The sequence below is a fragment of the Sus scrofa genome, chromosome 13, assembly GCF_054392235.1.
Source record: "Sus scrofa isolate SSC_HxYL_T2T_F1_AM1 chromosome 13, Sscrofa_HxYL_maternal_Yorkshire_Landrace_v2.0, whole genome shotgun sequence".
NCBI classification, from domain to species: Eukaryota; Metazoa; Chordata; class Mammalia; order Artiodactyla; family Suidae; genus Sus; species Sus scrofa.
Genome location: NC_139395.1, coordinates 221,044,358 through 221,069,826, shown reverse-complemented (window position 1 = coordinate 221,069,826; position 25,469 = coordinate 221,044,358). Strand labels below are relative to the sequence as shown.

At 53.8% G+C, this 25,469-nt stretch overlaps 2 protein-coding genes and 1 long non-coding RNA gene across 4 annotated transcripts; 2 read left to right on the top strand and 1 right to left on the bottom strand.

The window, feature by feature from the left end:
* Positions 1-2,107: 2,107 nt before the first annotated feature.
* TFF1 (trefoil factor 1) lies at positions 2,108-6,039 on the top strand. Its single transcript, XM_003358973.4, has 3 exons — positions 2,108-2,230; positions 5,217-5,372; positions 5,846-6,039. The coding sequence occupies exons 1-3, from the start codon at positions 2,155-2,157 to the stop codon at positions 5,860-5,862; spliced, it is 249 nt and encodes an 82-aa protein (XP_003359021.1). The 5' UTR covers positions 2,108-2,154; the 3' UTR covers positions 5,863-6,039.
* Positions 4,622-13,616, bottom strand: LOC146397914 (uncharacterized). Of its 2 annotated transcripts, none has more exons than XR_014823954.1 (7): positions 13,018-13,616; positions 11,918-12,151; positions 11,325-11,523; positions 10,373-10,547; positions 8,986-10,017; positions 5,819-6,015; positions 4,622-5,677 (listed from the first exon to the last, which is right to left on the bottom strand). It is a non-coding gene; the product is annotated as an uncharacterized LOC146397914 (long non-coding RNA). The 2 variants fall into 2 exon arrangements; XR_014823953.1 differs by having other exon boundaries at positions 4,622-5,636; positions 8,395-10,017; positions 13,018-13,612.
* A 7,798-nt stretch (positions 13,617-21,414) lies between these two features.
* On the top strand, positions 21,415-24,551 carry TFF2 (trefoil factor 2). The gene is made up of 4 exons (NM_001444825.1): positions 21,415-21,533; positions 22,308-22,457; positions 23,347-23,493; positions 24,345-24,551. Exons 1-4 carry the CDS (start codon positions 21,449-21,451, stop codon positions 24,356-24,358), a joined length of 396 nt encoding a protein of 131 aa, NP_001431754.1. The 5' UTR covers positions 21,415-21,448; the 3' UTR covers positions 24,359-24,551.
* The last annotated feature ends 918 nt before the right edge of the window (positions 24,552-25,469 follow it).

The window sequence follows — 25,469 nt, the reverse complement described above, 5'->3', positions numbered from 1 at the left end:
CCCTCCCCGGGTCCTGCACGTCGTGCCTCTGCTGGAGACCCTGGCCCAGGACCCCCCTGGAGTGAGGGGGCTGGGCTCCAGATGAGTCTAAGAACGCGAGGCCCCGGTCCTGATTGGGACGCCCTCTCAGGCCGGCTGCGGGGGCGTCCCGACCACGTCGCCCAGCAACAGTGAGGCTCTCTCTGTGGCCAGACTCACTATCCTCCGAGCCGGACCTCTCCGCGAAGAGAAAACACTCCTCCTGTCTGTTTGCTCATTCATTTGTTGGTTCATTCACCCGTTCATTCTCTCATTCACCCGTTCATTCACTCATTCACCCGTTCATTCACTCATTCATTCACCCCCTCACTCATTCCCTCCCTCACTCTTTCATTCTTTTGTTCCTTCGCTCACTCATTCCTTTGTTCATTCACTCATTCATTCGCTCATTTGTGAAATTGCTCACTCATGCATCCGTTTGTTCATTTGCTCATTTATTCATTTGTTTGTTCATTCATTCCCTCACTTATTCTTCCATTTGTTCATCCGTTCGCTCATTCATTAGTTCATTCATTCATTGCCTCCCTCCCTCATTCATTCATTTGCTCACTCATTCATGGTTTGTTCATTCATTCACTCACTCACCCACCCACTCCCTCACTCACTCACCCACCCACTCCCTCACTCACCCACCCACTCCCTCACTCACCCACCCATTCCCTCACTCACCCACCCACCCACTCACTCACCCACCCACTCATTCACCCACCCACCCACTCACTCACCCACCCACTCACTCACTCACCCATTCCCTCACTCACTCACCCATTCCCTCATTCACTCATTCATTAGTTCATTCATTCATTCCCTCACTCATTCCTTCATTGCTCATTCATCCACCCACTCAGGCTTTCCTTCATTCTTCAACAGATATTTAGTGAATGAGGCACTGTCCCATGTGCTGGGACCACCTGGACACACAAAGTGGACAAAGCCCCCTGAGTCATGGAACTTCCGTTGAACTGGGGGGGGGGGTCAGCAAATAATAAGCATGGAGCTGAGCACGTCCCTGGGTGCCTCAGAAGGTGGCGAGAGTGACGGGACAGGAAGGACCAGAGCAGCGGATGGACCTGGGAGGTGGGGATTGGAGGTGACACTTTAGGGACCGAGTCAGTGAGGCCTCCCTGGGAGGATCTGAGAGAGTGAGCCCCCCCCACACACGTGGGGGTCCCCACGAAGAGAGCCCAGCCACTTCATCAGTGTCACCTCAGCTCTCGTACACGCGACCTCACTCTGGAAAGGACTCCGCTGTGACAGGAAAAAGAAAAGCAGAAAAAAGAGAAAATTTATTTTAAAAAAATATTTTAGAAAATAAGAATGATCCCGCCGTTCCTTGGAGCAGGATGCTGAACATTTGGGAGTTTTCAGTGTCGATGTCAAGGGGAGGGGGCCCCTCCGGATGGGGGGACAGGTTCCCCCGTGAAGGGCCTAAGCGCTTTGCACACATGTGGCTTTGCTGTGGAAAAGTCAAATAAGATAAATGCAGGGAGAGAATAAGTTTGAAGGCCAAGACCCCCCCCCCGGGAAGGGGGGGCGCAGCTCCGGGTTTCTCACTCACGTTTCCAGCCAGATGGGGATTCTTAAAATCGTTGAGAAGGGCTGCAAGGCCGCCTGGAAAGGACCAGGCTGGGCCAAGGACCCTCACCTGCTCTGTCCCCTTTCCCAAATTGCCACGGGGCCCCGAGAATGGCCCATGCGCCACTGTTTGCACACCGCGCTGGCGCAGCATCTCTGCTGTGAATCACTTGCCAGTCTCTGCCGTGTTGACTTAGCGGGAGGGTCTCCGACACCCTCCGGGGCTGGGTCGGGTCCTGACCGCAGAGACTCCCACAGGATAAGGGAGGGACTTTCTGCAAGTCAGGTGCGGAGATGACCACTCAATGTGGCATTTTTCTCTATCAGCAAACGCAGCGGTTGGCTTGGCCACGTTTAGGAAACACCCTCTAATCAGTGGCGATTACTTGGAATGAAGGGCTGGGGGACCCTCCCTAGGCAAACGCTATCTGACCCTCTTCAAAGAGCAAACAGAGCCTGTGGTATAAGATCCGGGCCAGGACGCAGTCTCATCCTTGACCCGGGGTCTCCTTTGGACAGAAGAGGAAGGTCACAGCCGCCATGGAGCCCAAGGTGATCGGTGTCCTGGTCCTGGTCTTGGCGCTGGCCCTCAGCAGCCCGGCGCGGGGCGAGGGCGGTAAGACACCCCTTCCTGCTCTGTGGTCCCTGCTTTCACGATACGTAGTTTCGAGCCAAGTGCTGTGCGGTGCCAGGTGCTGTTCTGGGCCCTGGAGGGATGTGGGGAAGCAAAGCCGGCAGAGGATGGCAGCAGGGGGAAGGGGCCGCCAAGCCCTCTGGGAGCGGGTCTAGAATATTCTGCTGCTCCTCAAGCATCGCATTGCAAAGAGCCATCTCGGACGTCGGGACTAAAAGCAGCTCTTCCGAATGTCCAAGCCAAACTCTCCTCCAGGGGCCGGAACCCTCAAAGTGCACACAGACGTCCACGAGCCTATTCTGAGGATGGACGTGCCCCGGGAACTGCCCTGGCGGGTTCCGTGGGGTCTCCCGGGCCCCCTGCTCAGTGGAGCCCAAACCATCCTGGTGCAGGTTCCAGCCACACTAGTCTGTGGGCGGCACCAAATGAGGGCATCAAGGTGGGAGGGCAGTACCGCTTCCTTTGAACTCGCTTCTGTCTCAAAGCCTTTATTTGCTGGGATGACTCGGGTTGTCAGCAAAATTGTGTGATGTGTTTGGAAAAGCTGCAAAGCGCTAAATGAATGTTATTTATTATTAGTAGATGCACGTTGGGGGCAGGATTTTACAAAGTTTCAAAACGAGGATTCTCAGGGAGGGGCGAAGGGAGGTGAGGGGGTGGGCACCTGCCTAGAACACCGTGACTCCGGAGGGAGGTCCAGGCGAGTGGGGCGGGGGAGGGGGGAGGCCCCACAGCCTAAGGCAGGGAGGAGGGAGTGGGCTGAAAGTAGGTAGGGCCTGCTGGGGGGATGAAGGAGGGTGGCGTGTGTCTGTTCACCCCCCTCCCTGGCTTCACCTTCCCTTCCACCCCCGTCCCCAGCTCTGCCCCCTGTACTATCCAGCCCCTGGAAGCTGTACAGCCTGGCTCTGGTCCCCTCACCATGCCAGCTGCCTGCCACCACCAGCCTCTGCCTTGAGGCCCAAGGCTCAACCCTCTGCCATGGGCCTCTCAGGGTCGGTGATGCCGTGACAACAGAAAACTGGAGAATTCCATCCAATTGCAAGCATTGCCCTGAGTGGAAAGCATTTCCGTTTAGTCCCGTCATGCAGCAGAAAATGATGGGCCAGACGGATGCCCTTTGGGGGGCACAACCCTTGGAAATGTCCAGATTCCCTTTAGGATGCCAGTGGGCAGGTCCCCCCGCCAAGCAGCCCCTCCCTGGGCGGCTGCATCAACAGCTGCCGGGAGGAGGAGGGCACCAGAACTGCGGTCCATGCTCTGCACACCAGCTCCCGGTCAGCACTGCCCTGCCCGGGGGCTGGGTGATGATGACCCTCGTGCTGCCGTGGGGAGGCCACACCCTGGGGGGCTGACATCCCCGAAAAGCCCGCCCCTCCAGTGAGAGATGGATCCACACTTTTCTGCAAAGCCACGGAACCCAGAGAGCAGCTCCTTGATGGGCTCAGCGCCGGGCCACTGAGCTGGTCTCACTAGACCTGGAATGTGGGCATCCTGCCCACTCAGTCCAGAGCAGGCCCTGCATCTACCAGTCTTTGGACACACCAACTGTCTTTTTCTGACCTGTGATGCTCCTGGTCATAGCCAGCCTGTGACCACGTCTGCACTGGCTCTCTGTCCGCCCCTCTCTGGCCCCCTCCCTCTTGGATTCTGGCCCCTTCCCTCCTGTCTCTTTACTCTCATCACACCCAAGGCCTCGCTGCTCGGCCCCCTCACCCCGGGGCAGACTCTGGTCCGGGAGTGGGTGGAGGTGGGCACACCTGGGCCTCTCTGGAGCCCGGCTGCTGGTGTTCATTCAGGTGCACCTGCAAGCCTGTGTGCAGAGTAGACCCCCTGACCCTACATGCCCCCCCAACAGGGAAAGGGGTCTGGGCTCCTGTACCTGCCTCAACCCGTCCACCACCAGGTCTGAGAAATACACCTTCTCCGTGCCCTCCACTCTGTCCCCTGCAGATCTTGCATCGGGGTCACGAGGGAGCTGCTAGCGGCCTGTCCCCACCACGTGCTCTCTGCTTTGGGTCAATTACATCATCACTCCCCTGGTTAAAGCTACTGAGTGGCTCCCTTTGCTTTGGGCTGAAATCGCCCACCCCGGTCGTCCGCCTGGCTTCCTCCCCCACCCCCCACCCCACCCCGACTTCCCGTCTCACCTGGACTTGGACGTGCGCCTCCCTAAACACACCTTGCTCTCATCACCTTTGAACACGCTGCTCCCTCTGCTTGCAACGCCCACTGTCTCATTCTCACCTGGTCAACCTCCTCCTACAGGAAGCCCTCCTGGCTTTGTTCAGCTTGTCGTCACTCCTGGGCTTGCCTTCGGCTGGTTGCACTGCGCTTTTTCATACATTTACTCGGCTTCCTCCTCCATCAGCCTCCTTGACAATAATTCCTCTACTATTTATTTATTTATTTAATTGTTATTTCCCCAATACAATTTTTTTTTTCTCCTGGGTCCAGTTACACATGCATGTACACGTTCTATTTTCTCACATGATCCTGCTCCATCACAAGTGACTAGACAGAGTTCCCGGTGCTACGCAGCAGGATAATGCCTCCATGTTTAACTCCTGGGTCGCCGTCGCCCAGCACAGGGCCTGGCGTGAACTTGATCCCCGAGGGGATACAAGACCCCCAGCTCCTGTTTCCGGCACACACAGTGGCACTCAACAGACAGGAATTGTTTGGGTGGATAAAGTTCCCTGGTTGTTGAAATGAATGAGCAAACGAGAAAATGACCCGGGTGGGTGCAGAGGCTACAAACTCCGGGCCCCCTCGCATTTCCGCAGCGTTCAAGGGTTTTCGCCTCAGGAAACGAGGTCAGGGATCCCCCTTGTCCGCGGAGCCCTGGGTCTACGTTGGCTGCGCCTTTGGTTGCTGATTCCATTGGAGACGGAGGGCGGCCTGGAGCGTGGTGGAAACGGAGGGATCCGGTCCATGACTCACCTTCGCCTCTTGGCCGGTACACTTTCAGACACGTGTCAGGTGGAGCCCCATGCCAGAGTGAACTGTGGTTTCTCCGGGATCACAGCCGAGCAGTGTGAAAAAAAAGGCTGCTGCTTTGACACCAAAGTCACTGGAGTCCCGTGGTGCTTCAATCCTGTGGCCGTTGATGACCCCACAGACAACGGTAAGGCCATGACACCACCGTGGGTCTGAGGATGTAGGATTAGTGAGAGAAAATCCCCCCCACCACCCGCCGGACCGCGGGGCCCTAATCCGCATGGCCAGCTGTGTTCTGACCCAGAGTCGTGTCCGCGGGGTGACTGGGAAGCTGTGGTTTTGCCTCCATCAGTCTGAATCGAGGGCTGGGGGTGGGCAGACAGGGCCGTGAGACCCCTTAGGCGTGGAGCCCCAATTTTCCTGGCTGTTCTCCACATCTCTAACCACGGACCTGTGAAGAATTATCCTGGTAATTCATGGCTTCATGGTTTGCTGGGGGTGGGGTAAAGGGAGTGACGATTAAAATATAAAGATGGTCCAGGTTTTCCAAAGACTTTTCCCAGCAACGCTTTTAAGCAAATTCTCTGTCAATTATTTATGAGTGAAAGAAACTACTAATCCTCACGACCACACCTCTTCTCCCCGACTCCCGCCCCGCAGAGGAGTGCCTCCTTTAGATGCTTCTCCGGTGGGCATCGCCTCAGGAGAGGGAAGAGTCTCTGCCCAGAGCGCCCGGAGCCCAGCACCATCTCCGGCCGGACGTCTCAGGTCCTCGGAGCCTGAACTCGCTGTCTGGATGGACTGCTTTGATTCCCACACTCAAGATTAGCCTGAAAATAAAGAGATGAATGTTACTCTGTGCTTGTATCTCTTTTCTTTTTAATTTTTATTATAGTTGATTTACATGTGACCCAGGCATACACCTGTACACTCTCTCCTTCTCGTATTATCTTTCACCACGTTCCATCACAAGTGACTGGACATACTTCCCTGTGCTGTACAGCAGGATCTCATTGTCTGTCCATCCTTTTTTTTCTTTCTTTTTCTTTCTTCTTTTTTTTTTTTTTTTGACTTTTTAGGGCCACACCTGCGGCATATGGAGATTCCCTAGCTAGGGGTCAAATCAGAGCTGCAGCTGCCAGCCTACACCACAGCCACAGCAACGCAGGATCCGAGTCACATCTGTGACTTACACTGTAGCTTGCGGCAAGGTTGAATCCTTAACCTGCTGAGTGAGGCCAAGGATCGAACCCACATCCTCATGGATTGCTACTTGGATTTTTAACTCACTGAGCCACAATGGGAACTCCTGCCTATCCATTCTTAAGGTAATAGTGTGGGGCTTGTATCTCTGGTTTCTTGTCGTGGGCTACGCATTAACTCGGCCTGAGACCAGAGGAGAGCAACGTCTAACAAGGCTAGGCTGACTCGGTAGATTCTAGCCATTGGCAACAACGCACAAGGCCCTTGGCTGGCAGAGTCTCAGGGAAGCAACTCAAAGCTACCCCTTTGTCTAATCGTGAAAACAGGCACCCAACTCTACACGCACACTAACTATTGATTGGGGAGGCTCAACCGCCAGGGGAGAAGAACTGCCCTGCAATCTCTTTCCTTTCCCCAGAAGGAAACTGGCTTAGGAGAGAAAACCCAGAGCAAAATGTCTGAAAGATTAGTGATATAAAAAATGTGAGTTCCTGTCATGATTCTGCAGGATAAGAACCTGACTAATATCCTTGAGGTTGCAGGTTCGATCCCTGGCCTCGCTCAGAGGGTTAAGGATCCGGCGTTGCCATGAGCTGCAGTGTAGGTCGCAAATGTGGCTTGGAACCGGCACTGCTGTGGCTGTGGCGTAGGCGGGAGCTGCAGCTCCGATTAGACCCCTGGCCCAGGAACCTCCATATGCTGAGGGTGCGGCCCTTAAAAGAAAAACAAAATTTTTAAATTAAAAAGATAAAATTAGAATTGAAAAAATTAAACATAAAATAAATAAAAATTTTAAAGTAAATAAGTTAAAAAAAGAAAAATTAAAAAATTGTGGAGGATGGCATGAGTTGGTACCTTGGGCAATGCCACCCCCACCTGCCTGTCCCCCCACCCTTGGGCGGGAACCGGAAAATAGAACAAAAGGGAAAGATGCTGAGCCACAGCGCCCCCTAGATACTGACACAGACAAGACAGAGGGGAGCCAACTGGACCTGCCTGCACCTGTGCAGACGCCCCACCTCCGGGAGGCCAGTGCTGGGCTGAGCAGCCTCCAGGACCCTGCCAGCAAAGCCAGCCCCTGGTGCCTCCTCCCAGGTCCCCTTGCCCTGGACACCACCCACATGGTCGTCCGTGGGGTCCCAGGAGCTGCATGGCACTCCTGCCCTCCACGGCCAGCTGGTCCCCAGGAGGAAGAAGGGAGGCACTGCCCTTTTGGGACCAGCTTTTCCAAATTTGCCAGCAGACCCATCACCCCCCAACCCCAAGGCGAGCAAGTCCAGAGGCCCTGGGGCGGGGGGTGGGGAGGGGTGGGGAGAAGGTCAGGAGAGACGTTGCACACGTGGAAACACCAGGGTGGGGACTCTGGCACACGTGTGCAATAGTACACGTGTCATGTGTGTGCTGTGCCAATCGCGGTGGCTTTCTTTCATTTGAGAACAGATAGGGAAACTTTGGCTTTTTTTTTTTTTTTTTAAATCCCCTAGCGTATCTGATCTTTCTCAACCTTTGCCTGCTCTTGAGAGGAAAGATTAACTTTGCTTAGTCCAGTCCCTTTTGAAATGCAGTGTGTGATCATAATTTACTCAGCTTCTATAGGTGACAGAGTCGGGGGGATAAATCACCAGTCTCCCTCCCCCCTCCCCCACTTTCCGGCCCCTCTTTAGAGCTGGGTGGGTGGAGGGGGACCCCAGGTGTGTGGCTCCAGGGAGTCCTCGGGTCTACATCACGTCCTCTGGGTTTTGCTGGCCTGTCTGAGGATCTCTGTTTGAGTTGGGGGTCCAGCTGGCCCCATGACTTCTCCCCACTTTCCCCAGTGCCAGGGGTCTGGCTTGGCCCCATGACATCCCATGGCAGGCCTGCTTCCTAGTGCCCAAAACCACTCCTTCCCTTCATTCTGACCTGGCTTTCACTCTAGAAAGAATGGAGAAAGCACACACTTTCCCAACCTCTCCTTCAGTTCGAGGTGGGACTCATTTTTGGCCCAGGAGGCAGAAGGAGGACTCTACCTAAAGGCTCTGGGGAAAGGCTTTACTCCTCGGTAAGAGAAGAGCTCCCTCTAGCTGTCCTGAATGGTCCCTTCAGCTTGCCTTTAGATGGTGGTGTGGGGGTGTGATGTGGTGCTTCCAGCAGCCATTCTGTGATAATGAGGAAAAGCCAAAGAACGAGAGCCTTGACATCCCTGAACCCAGCACCACCCACCTCTAGACCTCATGTTAAGTAAACCCCAATGCCCTCATTGGTTAAACCACTGCTAGTTGACTTTTCTGTTCCTTGACCACACATCACCAAGGCCTGTATCTTCACTGTACCTCAGAGCAGTGGGCCTACATCCCAGCTCCCACAGGCAGAGGCAAACGCTCACCCAAGGTAAACCTCTTTAGGGTGAATCCTCCAGACTGGATCCTTCATCACTACAGCATTTGGGGCAATCTTTCCCTGCACACCTGGTGTGCTAGCAACCTCTCACTGAGCCACTTGCAGGCTCCCAGGAGGAACCTGGGCTCAGCATCCAGAGGGAGCAGGGGCAAGGGGGGGGCGAGAATTAAAAGGCATCTCTTTACATTTTCAAAACAAACCCCATTACAAGTGAATCTCACCTTTATCTTCATCCTCACTTTGCAAGTGAGGAAAACTGGCACTGAGGAATGCCTAGTACCTGGCCCAGGGGGGCAGACACACAGATCCGAGCAGCACAGACATCCCTGCAAGGGAGGCTCACTAGCAATTTCACTGATGCGATCCACAGAAAGCCAGGAAAGGAGCCTGGACACGAGGGGACGCCCAGGCTGCCACTTCCCATGTCACAGGCGCCCTCTGGCCCTGAGAGGTAGACCCAGTCTCCGGGGGAGCTGCACCGGCTCCTCTCCCTTTGGCGGAGCAGAGCCACGCGGGTTACACCGCTTTCTGGGGTGCCGCGGTGCACAGCCGGGGATGACCCTGAGCGGTCCTGTGACCGGGGTCTCCAGCAGCGACGCGCCCTCCTCCCGGCACCCGCCTCAGACTGTGGGACGGAAGCCAGGTGACAGGAGGCCAGCTGGGCTCCCTGTTTTCCTCCCGTTTCCCTGGATTCCTGCCCACAGAGGCAGCGGCTCCTCCGTTCCCACCATGTCACGCAGGGGAAATCCTCGATTTGCCGCCCACCAGGGCTTGTCCACCTCCTCTGAGGGCCACCTACGCAGACGGGCCATCTTGTGGCGCCACCACCTGGATGCCAGGCCTTTCGGGCTCACCAGCACCAGGGAGAGTCGAATGTCTCCTTCCCGCTGCCTGGGAATGTAAAGAAACCCCCACAGGCCGCAGGAGGCGTGCAGAGTAGCACCTGCGGCCTCTGCCCATCACGCACTCTGGCCCCGTCGCACCGCCCCACCCCCGCCCCATCAGGCACCCCCACCCCCGCCCATGGCCCGCAAGGGTGCCTGGTCTGTGATTCCTCTTGGGGAGGGAAACTGGGCTTCCTGGGAACCTGGACCACCGCCCGCCCCTCGCCTCTCCCGAGGCAGGAATCCATGGGTGAAGGCGGGGGAGGGAGAGGGGACAGAAGCCACGGCAGGTCTTAAGCAGCAATGGACGCCTTCTCGTAGGTGGCGCAGGGCCTTGTCGCATCCAGCAGGTGGTGGGAGAAAGTCAAGCTGTGACGATGATAAAGTGCCTTAGAGCAGCTTTGCCGATAAGTCACGAGGAGTGTTAACAGTCTGGGGGCCTTGTCACATGCGTGCGCGCACATACACACACACACACACCCCTCTTGAAGGGCCCACGCCCCTCCCTCCCCCAACCTTGCAAACCAGGCGGAGGGAGGCTCCAGGGCGCAAACTCTCTTAAGCCTCCACACTGCTGGGTTTCTGCCAGAAGAGGGAAAACCACCTCACAGATTTTACACCTAGGTTTTCACACACATGAAGCTACAAGGCTAATCTGGCCATTCAACAGGCTGCCCCTGTCACCTGCCAGCTGCCCCTTCCACCCAGCCTGGAAATCACCAACCTGGGGAACTTTCTAGAATTTTCCAGGTCCTTGGAGAGCTTCAGATGAAAGTTCCAGAAGTCTCTCCTGGGAGGAGTCACGTTTGTGGGGCCAGTCAGGGGTCTTCTGGTGGATGCAGAGTGAGAAATGACTGCGTGGCCGAGGAGCCAGGAGGGAGCACAGCTCTCTACACAGCCTGAGGGACAGGACCAGGACAGTGGGTGTGCAAGAGGGGCCGGGGAAGGGTGAGCCCCGACCCCGAAGCTGGCTGTGCCCCCCCCATGCCAATGGCCCCTGAGGCCGTGTAATCCTCTCCGCCTTCCTCCATCCACTGGAGTCGGTGTCCTGGTCAGCTCAGCTGCCAGAGCAAAACGCTATAGGAGACATTTATTTTCTTGTAGTTCTGGAGGCTAGAAGTCCAACGTCCAGGGGTGGGCAGAGCTGGCTTCTCCCGGGGCCACTATCCCGTGTCCTCACGCACATGGTCAGTCTGTGTGTGTGTGTATGTGTGTGTATCTGTGTCTCAATCACCGCTTCTTTTTTCCCCATTATACAGACATCCCTGGAGCACAGGGAAGTTCCAGGCTAGGGGTTAAATCAGAGCTACAGCTGCAGGCCTGCACCCCAGCCACAGCAACACCGGATCCGAGCTGCATCTGCCACCTGTGCTGCAGCTTGAGGCAATTTGGGATCTTTAACCCACTGACTGAAACCAGGGATCCAGCATATCCTCATGAACTCAGGGTCAGGTTCTTAACCTGCTGAGCCACAGCAGGAACTCCTCAACCGCCTCTTCTATTCAGGAAGCTGGTCTTATTGGAGCAAGTCTCGCCCTAATGGCTTCACTTTAACTTAATTATCTTTCGGAGAACGGCTCTCCAAATGAAGCCACACTATGAGGTCCAGGGATTAGGACGTCAACATACGAATTTGAGGAGAGACAACCCAGTCCAGAAGCGTTGGGGTCTCTCACCTGCAGTCGAAGATCGCTGATAAATGCAGATTCCCAAAGGGCAGTGGAGACTAGTCCAACCTGCTCTGGGTGCTAAGGACACAAGAGGAATACGTGGGAGGGAGACGGTGTCAGGTCCAGACGTGCGCAGACTCAGGAACGGAGACGCAGGCGACATGCACGTAGGGTGTTAACAGCAGACAGGGCGGGAGCTGGTCACCTGTAGGGTGTGGTCGAGAGGATGGAGCAAGCGGAATGTGAGTGCAGAGGGGACAGAACGGGAGGCCCAGCCCATCGGAAGCCCACCCTCATTCCTCGTCAGGCCCCCACTGGTGACCTCCGACCCCAGGACAGGCCCCTCATGTTGTCTCAGAAACATGGACATTTAGCCTGGCCGCTCTGTGGGTCACTGTGGGCTGCAGGGTCAGCAGCGCTTGCCCTGAGTCTCCCAATAAAGCCTGTGTCTGCAGTGACACGGCCCCTGCCTCAAACTCAGTTCTGGTCCTTGTCCCCGGGCATCGATGGAAAGGCCGCGAGAGGGACAGGCATGGGGCCATCCCGCGACCCAGGCCCCAGGTCCTTCCACCCACGTGCATCCCGTGCGAAGTGCACACCTGCCCCTCCATCCCTCGTTTGTCACCACGGGTTGGCCGTTGATTCCCAAGACTCCGTGGCTCCAGCTCCTTGACTCGCTGCGTGAGCCTTCCCGCCCTGCGGCTGCCGGGTCCTCGGAGGTTATCGGTGCTGCTTGATAATTTCGCGTGCGACAACAGGCTTCTGTTCAGAACATGTTGAACTAAGGACCAGACCAGGAACCAATTCTAGAAGCCAAGCTGCTGCTTCAGATCCTAGTTGTGGGGTCGGTGGGAAGGGTATTGTTAGCTTAAGAAAACTCCCCGGCCTTCCTTTACGAGTGGGGGCAGGGGGTTTGTGGACATATTCAGGGCCCGTGAGCCTGATGGGAAAGACCAGCTAAGTGGCTGTTAGGAAACATTCATCCATTTAAAAGTCAGAGCAGGAGTTCCCGTCGTGGCGCAGTGGTTAACGAATCCGACTAGGAACCATGAGGTTGTGGGTTCGGTCCCTGCCCTTGCTCAGTGGGTTAAGGATCCAGCATTGCCGTGAGCTGTGGTGTAGGTTGCAGATGTGGCTCGGATCCCTGTTGCTGTGGCTCTGGCGTAGGCCGGTGGCTACAGCTCCGATTTGACCCCTAGCCTGGGAATCTCCATATGCTGAGGGAGCGGCCCAAGAAATAGCAAAAAAGACAAAAAAGACAAAAAAAAAAAAAAAAAAAGTCAGAGCAGACACCTTATGGTTCGTTACAGAAAGATCAATTGTATGGTTTTTAAGGTATTTCTTTTGTTGTTGTTGTTGTTGCTTTTGATGGCCACACCTGTGGCATAGGGACGTTCCCAGGCCAGGAGTCACATCAGAGCAGAAGCCTCAGCCTTCGACACGGCCACCACAACACTGGATCTGAGCTGCATCTGTGACGTAGGCTGTCACTTTCGGCAACTCCAGATCCTTAGCCTACTGAGCAAGGCTGGGGATTGAACCCATGTTCTCATAGAGACAAGTCAGGTCCTTCACCTGCTGAGGCACAATGCCTCCTAAAGGTCTTTCTGAATTGTTCTTTTCAGTTCTTACTATAGCCCTGAGCTGTGCATTTTGCGGTAGCAAATAGATTGAATTAGCAAGAACCTCACACACTTACAGGTTGAGTGACTCGAAAAGGTAGGCCAACGTTGATGGGATTTTCTGTATTTAATCTGATCTGGTTCATGGGTGTCGAGAGCGTGGAAGGGCTGAGAGTTTACCTTACTTGTGAGCGCTTGGTACTGGCAGAAGATAGGAGACTCCCAGTTCAGAGATAAAGACTTTCTCATTCATCGCATGGCTGCACAGTCTGTGGCAGTTCGCTCTGTCCCCAGTCCTCCAGGAGGGGCACAGGTGAGCACAGATGGATGCTGGTACACATGGTGGGTTGGATTCCAGGACAGGAACCCTGACCACCTAGGGGCCCCGATTTTTTAAGGGCCAGTGAGCCTGCCTGCCCTCTGCTCCAGAAAGAGACACCTTCCATACCCTCCACACAAGCATCTTTGCAGAGACAGCCTGGAAGAAAGGACTGTTTGCATTGCTTCCTGTTCATCTCACTGGGCAGGGGGGGATTCCCACCCAAGGCTACAAAGACAGTGAGCCCAGAGCACCCAACACTGGGGAGCTGGGACAATGGCAGGTTACTGGTCACATATGGCCCCCCTGGGGGAAAAGGACGTCCTGCCATGCGGGGCCACACCAGCGTGAACAACCAGGGGCTGTGGGAGGAGCTTTGTTGTATCAAGAGGGTGGAGTGCCCACTGGTTCCCGCAGGAGGATGTGATTGGCTTGTTTGAATACTCCTGCTGGCTGGCAGGGAAGTGAAATCCGCTACTTGGGGAAAGGCAGGAACTGTGCCTGGCCCCTTGATAAGGAGGTTGTTTGGCTAAGGGGCCTTATCTGTGGGAGGAGAAGTCCTGGTTGGGCCGCTCGAGGCCTCTCCATTTCACCGGATGTCAAGGCAGCCCTTAACATTTGACCGTAACTTCAGATCCCATGACACCCCCCGGGCAGGCTGTGCCTCATTCCCAGGACCTGCAAACATGGGAGACGCATGGGGAGTTGTCAGCGTGCTGCATGTACCTTTCTCCAGACCAGATTGCGGAAGGGGGGAGGCACTGGGCACATTTCTGTAATATTTCATTTACAAATGAAATAAAATACGAACATTTCCCTCCTTTGGGTTTTTTTTTTTTTTCTTTTTTAGTATATTTTTAGAGTTGTAAGACTAAACTACAGGGATAGGCAGAGTTCCTTTGTGGCTCAAGGGTTTAAAAATCTGGCATTGTCACTGCAGTGGCGGGCTGCTGCTGTGGCGTGGATTTGACCCCTGGCCTCAGAATGTCCATATGCCGTGGGCATAGCCAAAAAATATACAGGGATAGGCAGATTTTTTTTTTTTCTTAAAAAGCCAGACTAAATATTGTAGGGTTTCTAGGCTATGCAGTCTCTGCCTCAGTCAGCTCTGCAATCATAGCTTAAATGTGGCCATAGACAATGTGTAAATGAGTGGACATGGCTGTGTTTTCACAAAGTTTTATTTAAACAAAGGCAACAAGCATATGAACCATCGCTGGCCAACTCCTGCTATAATACATCATTTGTCCTTGACATGTGGTAACTTAAATGGTTTAAGTATTTATAAGTTTTAAGATTGGCCAGCACCCACTCAAATGCAAAAGAGACACAAAAAAACGCATTTCGAAGGAATGTAAATCCTGACTAACGTCCCTCAAGGTAGCACAAGGAGGAATTACATTGCACAATACAGGCTATGTGCCAAAATGCTACGGTTATGTCCGGTCATGTGTAGCCCTTCAACATAACTCATCAAGACATCTCTAATTTCCTTCCTTCCCAAATTCTGTATCCAATTCTCATCAGCACTGGTTCATCCCTTTATTTCTTCTCTGAGTTTTGGCCCCGTTCTTTATTATGCAGATAAATTAAGTCCTGGGCTTTAGAAGAATCTGTTATTTACCCACTCTATTGATCAGTGCAATCCAACTCCAGAAACGTGGGGTGCTGGGGAGGGAAGTGGAATATCATGCAGCCCCACCTTCTGTATTGAGGAAGAGTAGGCAGGAAATGCTGGCAACAAAAATGTGCTTTTCCCCCTGATGGCAGTATAAACATGAGATATCAGGAGTTCCTGTTGTGGTGCAGCGGGTTATGAACCCAACTAGGATGCAGGTTCGATCCCTGGCCTCGCTCAGTGGGATAAGGATCCAGTGTGGCCATGAGCTGTGGTATAGATTGCAGATGCTGCTCGGATCCCACATTGCTGTGGCCGTGGTGTAGGCCAGCAGCTGCAACTCCAATTCCACCCCTAAGCCTGGGAACTTCCATATGGTACAAGTGCAGCCCTAAAAAGCCAAAAAAAAAAAAAAAAAAAAAGAAAGAAAGAAAGAAGGGAGACAGATACTGTGAGTCAGGATCCCAGTGAGGGCTTCCTAGGAGTATGAGTCTTTGAGGAGCATTTAATCAGCCCTCATTCCGCTTTCCCTCTGAATGACAAGAAAGCTAATCCAGAGACAAGAAGAGGTTTTCCTTCCTTGCTTGCACATATCTGTGTCTAGGTGTTATTTTGTGAATTTCAGAAATTAATTTTCCTGCTGGGCATCACTAGGGGGCAGACTCCCATCCTTCATTTCCTAGGTATCAATTACCTAATGACCCACCCCACACCCTCTTATTAAATAAGTCTAGTTTGTGTAAACTCTGCGTATGGTTCTGGGGATTCAAAAGTAATGAGGCATAAGTCCAGTTCTGGATGTCACCCTATACTTACTTTCTGTGTTGTTTGTGAAAACTGTTTTTCCATATAAACTATAAAATGGGAGTGAAACTGTCAGCTCTTCCCTTGGATTGTTGTAGGAATTAAATGAGATACAGCATGTGAAATTCTTAGAATAGCACCTGGTACAAACTGGCCTGCATTATTAGCTGTTATCTTTAGCACAGTTGATAAAGGAACCAGAAATGTAAAAGTCCCCTTAAAACATAGGTGTGGCTAAGGGCTGTGCATCAGGTGAGCAAAGGATGCTTGGGGGAGGGGTGAAGGGCAGGTGTCTTCTCTTCAGGGAAGTGAAGGAGGCCTTCCTGGAAGAAGTGACTCCTGAATTTAGGACTGAAGGATGGACAGGAGTTAGCAAAGCAAGAGTAGAGGAAGAGCATCGAAGAGAGGGGAGGACGCCCAAGCAAAGGGTCTGAGGTCAAGGAGTGTCTAAAGGGCAAGTTGCTTATGTTAGGAGGGAGACTTGAGAACAGAAGAGGGTGGGGGTGGGTGGGTGCAGTTCTTAAAGGGTCTTGCTTTTCAAGCTAACTCATACTCAGGCTTTACCCTTCAGGCTGGGAGGAGTGGCAGGGGAGTGACATATAGGTTGTCAGTTGATAAAGGTAATTAAGGCCCCAGACTTTTGTCTGGATGGGGACAAAACTCTGTGGCTGAGAGAGTAGTTAGGAGATAGTCGTAGCAAACCAAGGGAGAAATCATGAGACTAGAGTGGGTTGTAGACACAAATGCTGACAGAGGCCACCAGGGGCCATAACTAAATAAATCAGGCCAGGTGGGCAGTGGTGGCAGCAACCTGGAAAATTAAGGCCCTGCATCAAGGGACCACTGGAGCTTCAGCCTGAAGAACCACTTTTAGATTCCTTGGAGGACAGGATTGCAAGGGACAGATTATTTCAGCATTTGTTCGTCTAAAAAAGTATTTTGATATCTCCATACATTCTTCTCCATTCTGTTATGACTCTATAACTCCTCTAAAAAGACAAACTCTTTTTTTCAAAAAATTATTTTTGCCTTTATTTTTGAAGGACATTTTCAGGGAGTATAGAATTCTGACTTGGCAAGGCATTCAATCTCTTTTTTTACACTTTTTATCTATCTATCTATCTATCTATCTATCTATCTATCTATCTATCTATCATCTTTTTGCCTTTTCTAGGGCTGCACCCATGGCATATGGAGGTTTCCAGGCTAGGGGTCTAACTGGAGCTGTAGCCACTGGCCTACGCCAGAGCCACAGAACAGCAACGTGGGATCTGAGCTGTGTCTGTGACCTACACCACAGCTCATGGCAATGCCAGATCCTTAACCCACTGAGCAAGGCCAGGGATTGAACCCGCAATCTCATGGTTCCTAGTCGGATTCGTTAACCACTGCGCCATGATGGGAACTCTCTTTTTGCACTTTAAAGTCATCACTCCATCACCTTCTGGATTGCATTGTTTCATGTGAGAAGTCACTTGTCGCTCTTAACGTGCTCTTCCACGTTTTTCCAGTTGCTAGAAAAGTATTTTTAAATTACTTATTTTCAATAATTAGATCATGCTATGCCTTGATGTGGTTTTCTGCATCTTTTTTTTTTTTTTTTTTTTGTCTTTTGTCTTTTTAGGGCCGCACCCACAGCATATGGACCTTCCCAGGCTAGGGGTCCAGTTGGAGCAACAGCTGCCAGCCTATGCCACAGCCACAGCAATGCCAGATCTGGGACTTGTCTGCAACCTACACCACAGCTCATGGCAACGCCAGATCCTTAACCCACTGAGTGAGAACAGGGATTGAGCCCACATCCTCATGGATCCTAGTCGGGCTGGTTAACCACTGAGCCACAACAGGAATTCCTGGTTTTCTTTATCTTGCTTGGCATTTACTGATCTTCTAAGATGTGTAAGTTTTTAAATTTCATCAAGCTTATCAAAAAAACGGCCATTATTTTTTCAAATGTTTTTTCTTGCACAAATATTTTTTCTTCTCCCAGTGGTTCACCACTTTCCTGTATGTTAGATGGTTGACACTGTCTCACGGTTCACTGAGCTTCTGTTAATTTTTTTCAGCCTCTTTTCTCTCTATGCCCCAGTTTGGAGAGCTTATACTGCACTGACTTCAAATAAAGCAGGCATTTCTTCTACAGCATCTAATCTAAATTAGAATATTTCATTTCAGATATTGTGTTTTTCACATCTAGAATTTACACTTGGCTCATTTTTAGTTTCCATTTCTATGTTCAGATTTTAAAATGTGTTCCCTAATTATATTTTGATGTTTCTATCTCAGTCTTTGAACATTTTAGTGAAGCATCTAGTCTATTTCTATTCTCTGTTATTTATGATTATGGGTTTTGCTTCTTCACATATCAAGTAACTTTTGAGTTTGCATTGAATATTCTGATTGCTAAGTTGTGTGCCTGGATCTTGTTGTTTCCCTTTAAAAAATGCTGAATTTTGTTCTGTTAGGCAGTCAACTTACTTGCAGATTAAGATGATTCTTTTAAGACTTGTTTAAAGTTTTGTTGGAATAGGTATAGAGTGCTTTTACTCTATTTTTTTCTTGCTTTTTGGTTTTTGAGAGCCACACCTGTGGCATATGGAAGTTCCCAGGCTAGGGGTCAAATCGGAGCTACAGCTGCCAGCCTATGCCTCACTAGAGTGGTTTTACTCATGAGATGGAGCCTACTCTCATGGAATGTTGTGGACTGAATGTTTTTGCCCCTCCCCTCCCAAATTTACATGTTGAAGCCATAACCCTCAATGCGATGGTATTAGGAGGTGGGGCCTTTGTGAGATGATTAGGGTTAGATGAGGTCATGAGGGTGTGGGAGCCCCATGATGGGGTTAGTGCCCATATAGGAATAGAGACCAGAGATCTCCCTCTCTCCACCAGGTGAGGAGGTAGCCATCTATAAGCCAGGAGGAGAGATTTCACCTGAACCAACCTGTGGTTCCAATTATGGGCTTCCAGTCTCCAGAGCTGTGAGAAATCGGTGTATGTTGTTTAATCCATCCCACCTGTGGCATATCACTGTGGCCACCTGAGCTAAAACATGGCCGTCCTGTGTCCCTACTCAGTGCTTGGATGGCCAAGAAGCCTTCTCTTGCATCTGGTCTGAACTCACCTGAATGTGGCTGGTGACTGCCCAGTCCCCTTGATGCGTGTTACTTCCTGGGAGCTGTGTCTTCCTGACCTTGCATGTCTGGTAGCTCAGCATCTCCCTAAACTTCAGGGAGACCCCAGTCCTTTTTCAGGGGCTCCCCCTCCTTCAGTTCCCACTGGAAACCCCCCCACCTTGGCTTCTGATTCCAGCCTCCATCCCTCAGCCCCACGAACCTCCCATGCTCTGTGGTCTCCCCTGCTTCCCTGCTGTCCAGTCAGTGTCTCTGGGCAGAAAACCAAGGGGTCCATGGAATTCCCTGCCCCTCCTCCCTCTCTATCCAGTGCAGCCCATTGCTCAACATCTGCAAATGGTCATTCTACATAGTTTTTGAGTCATTTATGGCAGGAGGGAGTGTCTGATTCTAGCATCTCCATAATAATCAGAAGCAGGTGTCCACCTGAGCAAACTCTCTGGAAGCTGCATTTGTTGGTTTCTGTTTCCTATGAGAACAGACAGATAACGTCCCTACCAAGATCTGTTGTCCTACTGGGTGCAGGACTTGTCTGAACCCATGTGTTGGGGGGAGCTGGAGATGTAAACAAGCAGGTGTCCCCTGGGGTGCCAGGATGGGAAGAGCAGGTGGAGTGGGGACCATGGGAACCAGGTTGGCAGGGCGGGTGGGAGGGGCTCACAGAGTAGAGGCCGAGAGGTTAAGGGCCTAGAGGGTTTAAGGTTTGGAGACCAGGTGTGATGGGAGACCAGGTGTGGTGGGAGTGACCAGGAAGCCTTAGCAGCTTAGGACATCCTGAACAGAAAGGACATGTGTCTGTCTCCTCTTGGTGATGAAGCAAGTGGGATCAGGGAGGGGATGGATGGAAGTTCCCAAAGGTGAGGAGGAATGAAACACCTGCGCCTGCAGCTCTGGGTGAGATGTCCACTCGAGTGCTGCAGCCACCTGGGATGTCACACGTCTTGATGTGACAAGGACCAAAGTGAGCTCAGGGTTAAAGCCTCAACAAAGGAGCAGTCTGAGGGTCAGTGGATGACAGTGGGGCGGGGGACTTGAAGGTGGTACAGCCACAGCTGGGTCTCCAAGGAGCACAGCCTTTGTGAGGGTGTGGAGACATGGGGGCTCAAGGTCCACATCCAGCCACTGGTCTGAGCCCATGTGATGGGAACGCAGCCATGGAGGTGGAGATGTGGACGCAGCTCCATGCTCAGGTGGGTGCCATCCAAACTCTAAACATCACATCTATTGTAATGACATCCTTACCGGTGGAGGCAACTTGTCTTGAAGAAAATGCACCTTTTCCTAAGGTGGGGGGACGGCAAAAGCTCCCTCTGAGCAGGTGATGCCCTGGGTGTGGCCTGAGCACCTCCCCCTGAGATGGATGCAAGAGGAGCATCCCAAGGAAGGTGCTGGCCCCTGTCCAGACCACAGCAGGGCCAGAGACCTGGGGGTGATGAGCCGTCCCTTTGGTCTGGTTCCATCTGGAAGGGCTGGGGCAGTGGGGAGGAAGAAGCAAGGACAGCGGGATGAGAATCCGGGAGAGGAGGGAGGGCTCAGAGGGTCTTGGTTTGACTAAGAGTCGCGGGGACATGGACGGGGAAGGTGACATTTAAAGGTTTGCAAGGTGCCAGAGGTTGCTGAGTCAGGGGTCTGGTCTGGAGGGTGTGGAGCTGGATCTGGTAGAAGCCTTGAGCAGAGCCCTGAGCAGGTCCTGCTGTCTAGACCCTGAGGACCGAGGGCTCTGGGTTCTTTGCGCCTTTGTGTCCCTGGCTGCCCGAGGCGTGCTGGTGGCGGGGGCGGAGGGGGGTCCTGGAAGCGCCCGGGCAGTAGGGGTGGATGATCTTCTCGCTTCCCCTCTGCATCTGTCCTCTGTCTCCGCTGCTGTCTGCTCTCCATTTCTCTCTTTGGGTCCCCTCCACAGACTCCCTTCCCTGGAGCATCTGTCCTCCCCAGGTCCAGGCTGGTTTACAGGTGCCATCTTTTAGGAAACACAGACAGTTCCCACGGAAGAAAAGAATGCCACACTTGAGGGTTGGCTGAAATGAACTCGTTCCCTTTACCCCATCCCGGGTCCTTTCATCAGACGAGCCTCATCCCCCTGGAGAGCAGCCCCCTGCCCCAGGACAGAGACAAGGGGCTAGGAGATGCACCTGCCACTCAGGAGGGCCCCCAGCCGTCCTCAGAGACCCTCTCAGTCCTGCAGGAGGGTCCCCTCTCTGCGCCTGGCCCATTTTCCCCAGTAGCCTCAGGCACGATATTTTAAAAATTGCCGTGGTGGCCCTGTACCTTCTCAGGAGACTTATGTGACTCATCCTTTCCTGGGTGTGACCCTGCGAGTGCCCAGCACCAGACGCGCACACGGCCCGTCTTCCACGTTGGCATCCTGGCACGACCCGGCTCCCCGCCCAGGGCAGGGGGAGGTCTGGCTGCGCCCAGGGAGCCTGGCGCCCCCGGCCAGCAAACCTCGCCTGCGCCATCACCCCCACCGCTGGGCCTCCCGGGTGAACTATCTCAGCTCCTTTTCCCAACAAAGGCTCCCAAAAGCTGGTGCCATGGGGAGGTTATCTTGCTTGCTGAGCAAACAGAGAGAAGCTTATAAAAGCCCCTGGCAGCGGGGGCCGTGTACTCTGCAGGCGGCTCCGGTGCAGCTGAGCATGGACGCCGGTTCCCGCAGCGCCCGGCTCCTGGCCATCCTCCTCCTGCTGGGGCTGTGTGCCCTGACGGGGGCCCAGAAGCCCGGTAAGCCACGGCCCGGGTCCTTGACGGCCGTGGAACATTCGGATCAGCGAGTCTGGGAGGCTTCTAGCCCCTGGGCCCCCACCTCCCCGCGCTTGCCCCCTCCCCCCAAACCGTGGTCCTTAGTTTCTTCCCCTCGGTGGGTCTCTATTCATGTCAGTTTCCCTCAAAGAGAAAAGGCAGATGATGCGTTAACCTGAGCTGGGAAGCAGCTGGAAAGTGTCCTAAGATTTGGGATGCTGGCCACGTGGCCACTTTCACCACTTTTAGGCCGTTCAGGAAGGACGGTGGGGTCGGGGGAGGTGAGATGTCCCAGGAAGGCCCCTTTCCAGAGGGTCAGGACAACGTGGGCTGCGGGTGGGCAGCTCGAGGAGGGCCTCCTGGGAGCCCCACCTTGCTTGCTCCTTGCTCCTGACCTTGACCTAAGTCCATCTGCCTGCCCTCTTGCCAGAAGACTTTAAATGTTTTTACTTTTTCGGACCGCCCCCGCGGCATGTGGACATTCCCAGGCTAGGGGTTGAATCGAGAGCCCCCATCCTCAGGGACACCACGTCAGGGTCTTAGCCCGCTGAGCCACACGGGAACACCCACGGAAGGGCACTGGTGAAACACTTTCAGCGAAGCCCAGGCAGTTCCTCTGAAGGACATGGTGCAGTTCGAACACGGGCGAGAGAGGACAGGCTCTCCCAGGGCGGGGGCAGCGCTGCGGGCGTTCCTGGGGGGGCCCCCGCGGGCAGTGGGGAGGATGCGTGTGGCTGACCCGGGGCCTCTCTGCAGCCGCCTGCCGGTGTTCACGCCAGGACCCCAAGAACCGGGTCAACTGCGGATTCCCGGGCATCACCAGCGACCAGTGCTTCACCTCGGGGTGCTGCTTCGACTCCCAAGTGCCTGGGGTCCCCTGGTGTTTCAAACCCCTCCCGGCGCAAGGTAACGTGAGCATCCCAGGCCACTTCCCGGGGCTTGGCCAGAGCCCAAAGGGGAAAGCCAAGGCTCCGGACCCCGTGTCCACACTGGACCCCAAGGCTCAGCCATCTGCCCCCTTGGGAGACCTGCGGGAACTCAGCCATTTCACTGGGTTTGAAAAAACAACCCTCAGGCCCCTCTTGGCTGCAGCTCCTGCAGAAGCTGCTAAGGCGCATGTAGGCATTGATCAGTTCATCATTAATCATTAATTATATTAAGCAATCATTAATACAACTGCCAATAGACCCCAAATGTTAGGAAATTAAGGTAAGGCTCTAGAGTTAGTTACCGTTGAGAGTGAGTTTTATATCTGTGCCTATGGCATCAGGTGAGAAAGTCACTGATTCTGAGGTGTGCCTATGTGTGTGTGTGTGTGGCGGGAAGACCTGGCACTCACATACTCCGCCCACCCTCCCAGAGGCTGCCTGCTGGGCAGAGGCTCCCGGGCTCTGGGGGAAACCAGACTGGCGGCTGGTGGTTGGGGCGGCTGCAGCCAGGCCCCTCCAAGGAGGGCAAGGTTCCTTGGGTTTTAATCCTTTGGTCAAACGCTTTACGTTCTTAAAGTGTCCTCTCGGAGGCAGGTCAACCCATTTTACAGAGGAATAGCAAGTCCAGGGAGGTGAGACGTTTTCCCTCCAGCTCGTCTAACTTTGGGCATCAGAAGGAAGGGGTGGCCCCTGCTGGTGCCCAGATGCAGACGGTCCAGGGGTGACGGTCCCAGAAGTGCCTCGAGCCACCCTGAGCCTGTGAGCCCAGGGTGGGCATCATCTGGGGAGGAGGGGACAGGTGAGTCTGTTCAGCCAGCTGGCCTCACCGAGTCCCCTCGTTGTCCCCTCACCCTGTGGTGCGGCAGAGTCTGAGGAGTGCGTCATGGAGGTGTCCGCCCGCAAGAACTGTGGCTACCCGGGCATCAGCCCCGAGGACTGCGCAGCACGCAATTGCTGCTTCTCCGACACCATCCCCGAGGTGCCCTGGTGCTTCTTCCCCATGTCCGTGGAAGGTAGGGCGCCGGGCACGGTGCTTCCTCGGGGAGGCGGGAGCCGGGCTGGGGTGGGGGTTGCTCCGGGTTGGACAGGATGCTTGATGCCCCCCAGCCCCGAGGGTGGCCGGTTCAGGAACGCCTGCGCTGGTGTGGGAACCCGCCTTTGTGGTGAACCAGCTCTGAAGGCTATTCCAGAATGTTCTCCACAGGGCCAGCTTCTTTCTAAGAACTTAAGACCCCTGGCCTTCCCATCGTGTCTTCTGCGATGGTGGTAAAAGGCAGGTCTCTCTCTCTTGGCCACGCCCCCAGGTCCCAGCACAGGTGGGCAGTGTCCCTGTGCCTGGAGGCTTCTGACCCGGGCTGGGCACCAGGGCAGGACCCAGGGCAAAGCAGATGTGGGCCCTTCCCTGTGGACCCATTGTTCTCTCCTGAGACCACATGGGTCGGGTTCTGCCCCGGGTCCCGCCCCAGCTGTGGTCCCAGGATGCCCCGACCTACTCCCCACTCCCCTGGTGACAGTGTGACCCCGATGTTGAGTGTGGCAAGATCAAGGAGAGACCAGGTATTTCTAAAAGGCAGGAAGGCTGCGCTGGTCCCCAAAGGGCGCCTTCCCCTTTTCAGGAGGCAGGATGCCCCCACGAGCACGGCCTCTCTTTGCAGAAATTTCCAAGTGACTGCCTGTGGGGCCCAAGGGTCTACCTGGCAAATCACTGGTTCTCCGGGGGCTGTTTCCTCGCAGGCAGGCTGCCCACCCCCCGGCAGGGACACGGGCCGAGGGCTGCAGGCCGTGAACCCACAGAGCCCCTTAGCGCAGGCTCCCCGGCCCCCTCACCCACCCCCTTTCCAACCGTCCTGGTTTAAATTTCTAGACTGTCATTACTAAGAGGCCATGGCTTCAGAGAACCCACCAGGCTCCTGGATGTTCTGAAACAAAAGAAGACTATTCATCATCTTATAATTTCAGGTTTTGAGTTTCTGAAATTCCTGGGTTTTCTTAATCTGCTTCCCCCTCTGCCCTTTTCAATGGTTTAACACAGAATTTCTTCAAATAAAGAAAACACTGAAAATCTGCTAAATTTCGTTTCAGCTTCATTGACGCAGAGGTGGCAATAACAGTGTGTGTGTATGTGTGTGTGTGTGTGTGTGTGTGAGAGAGAGAGAGAGAGAGAGAGGCAGCACATGTGTGTACGTGTAATTTTAACACCCTTTCATTGGCTGTAAGAGCAAGAATTTATCTAATACGATCAGGTAACTCTGCCAGTAAAAAAATATCGCCTGCGTGGAATTCAGAATCCACGATCCCTTTAGAAGTCTCGCACCCAATCCTTTGCATAAAACCACAAATGACTTCACCCCCCAAACATATAAAAATTAGGTGACGGGAGTTCCCGTCGTGGCGCAGTGGTTAACGAATCCGACTAGGAACCATGAGGTTTCGGGTTCGGTCCCTGCCCCTGCTCAGTGGGTTAACGATCCGGCGTTGCCGTGAGCTGTGGTGTAGGTTGCAGATGCGGCTCGGATCCCGCGTTGCTGTGGCTCTGGCGTAGGCCGGTGGCTACAGCTCCGATTCAACCCCTAGCCTGGGAACCTCCATATGCCAAGGGAGCGGCCCAAGAAATAGCAACAACAACAACAACAAAAGACAAAAGACAAAAGACAAAAAAAAAAAAAAAAAAAAAATTAGGTGACTCTCAGAGTGACATATAATTTGAGATCGCAATTACAAAACGGCTTTACTTTTAGCAAATGCGTCACGGGCTGTGTGCCTCCGAAGCCGAAGCGAGGCAGGGGACCCCCCCCTTCCGAGGGCTTGGGCCGGCTGGGCTCCCGTGCTGTCCAGGCCCGTCTCCCCTCGGCCTGAGAGCCAGCAGCTTCAGCAACAGGCTGCGATTTGAAAGCCGTTGCAGCGGGCCAGTCGACAGCTTTCATCAAGGCGTGTCTACAGCCTGTGGGAAGGACATTACGTGAGCGACACTTTAGGAACGGGTCTTCAG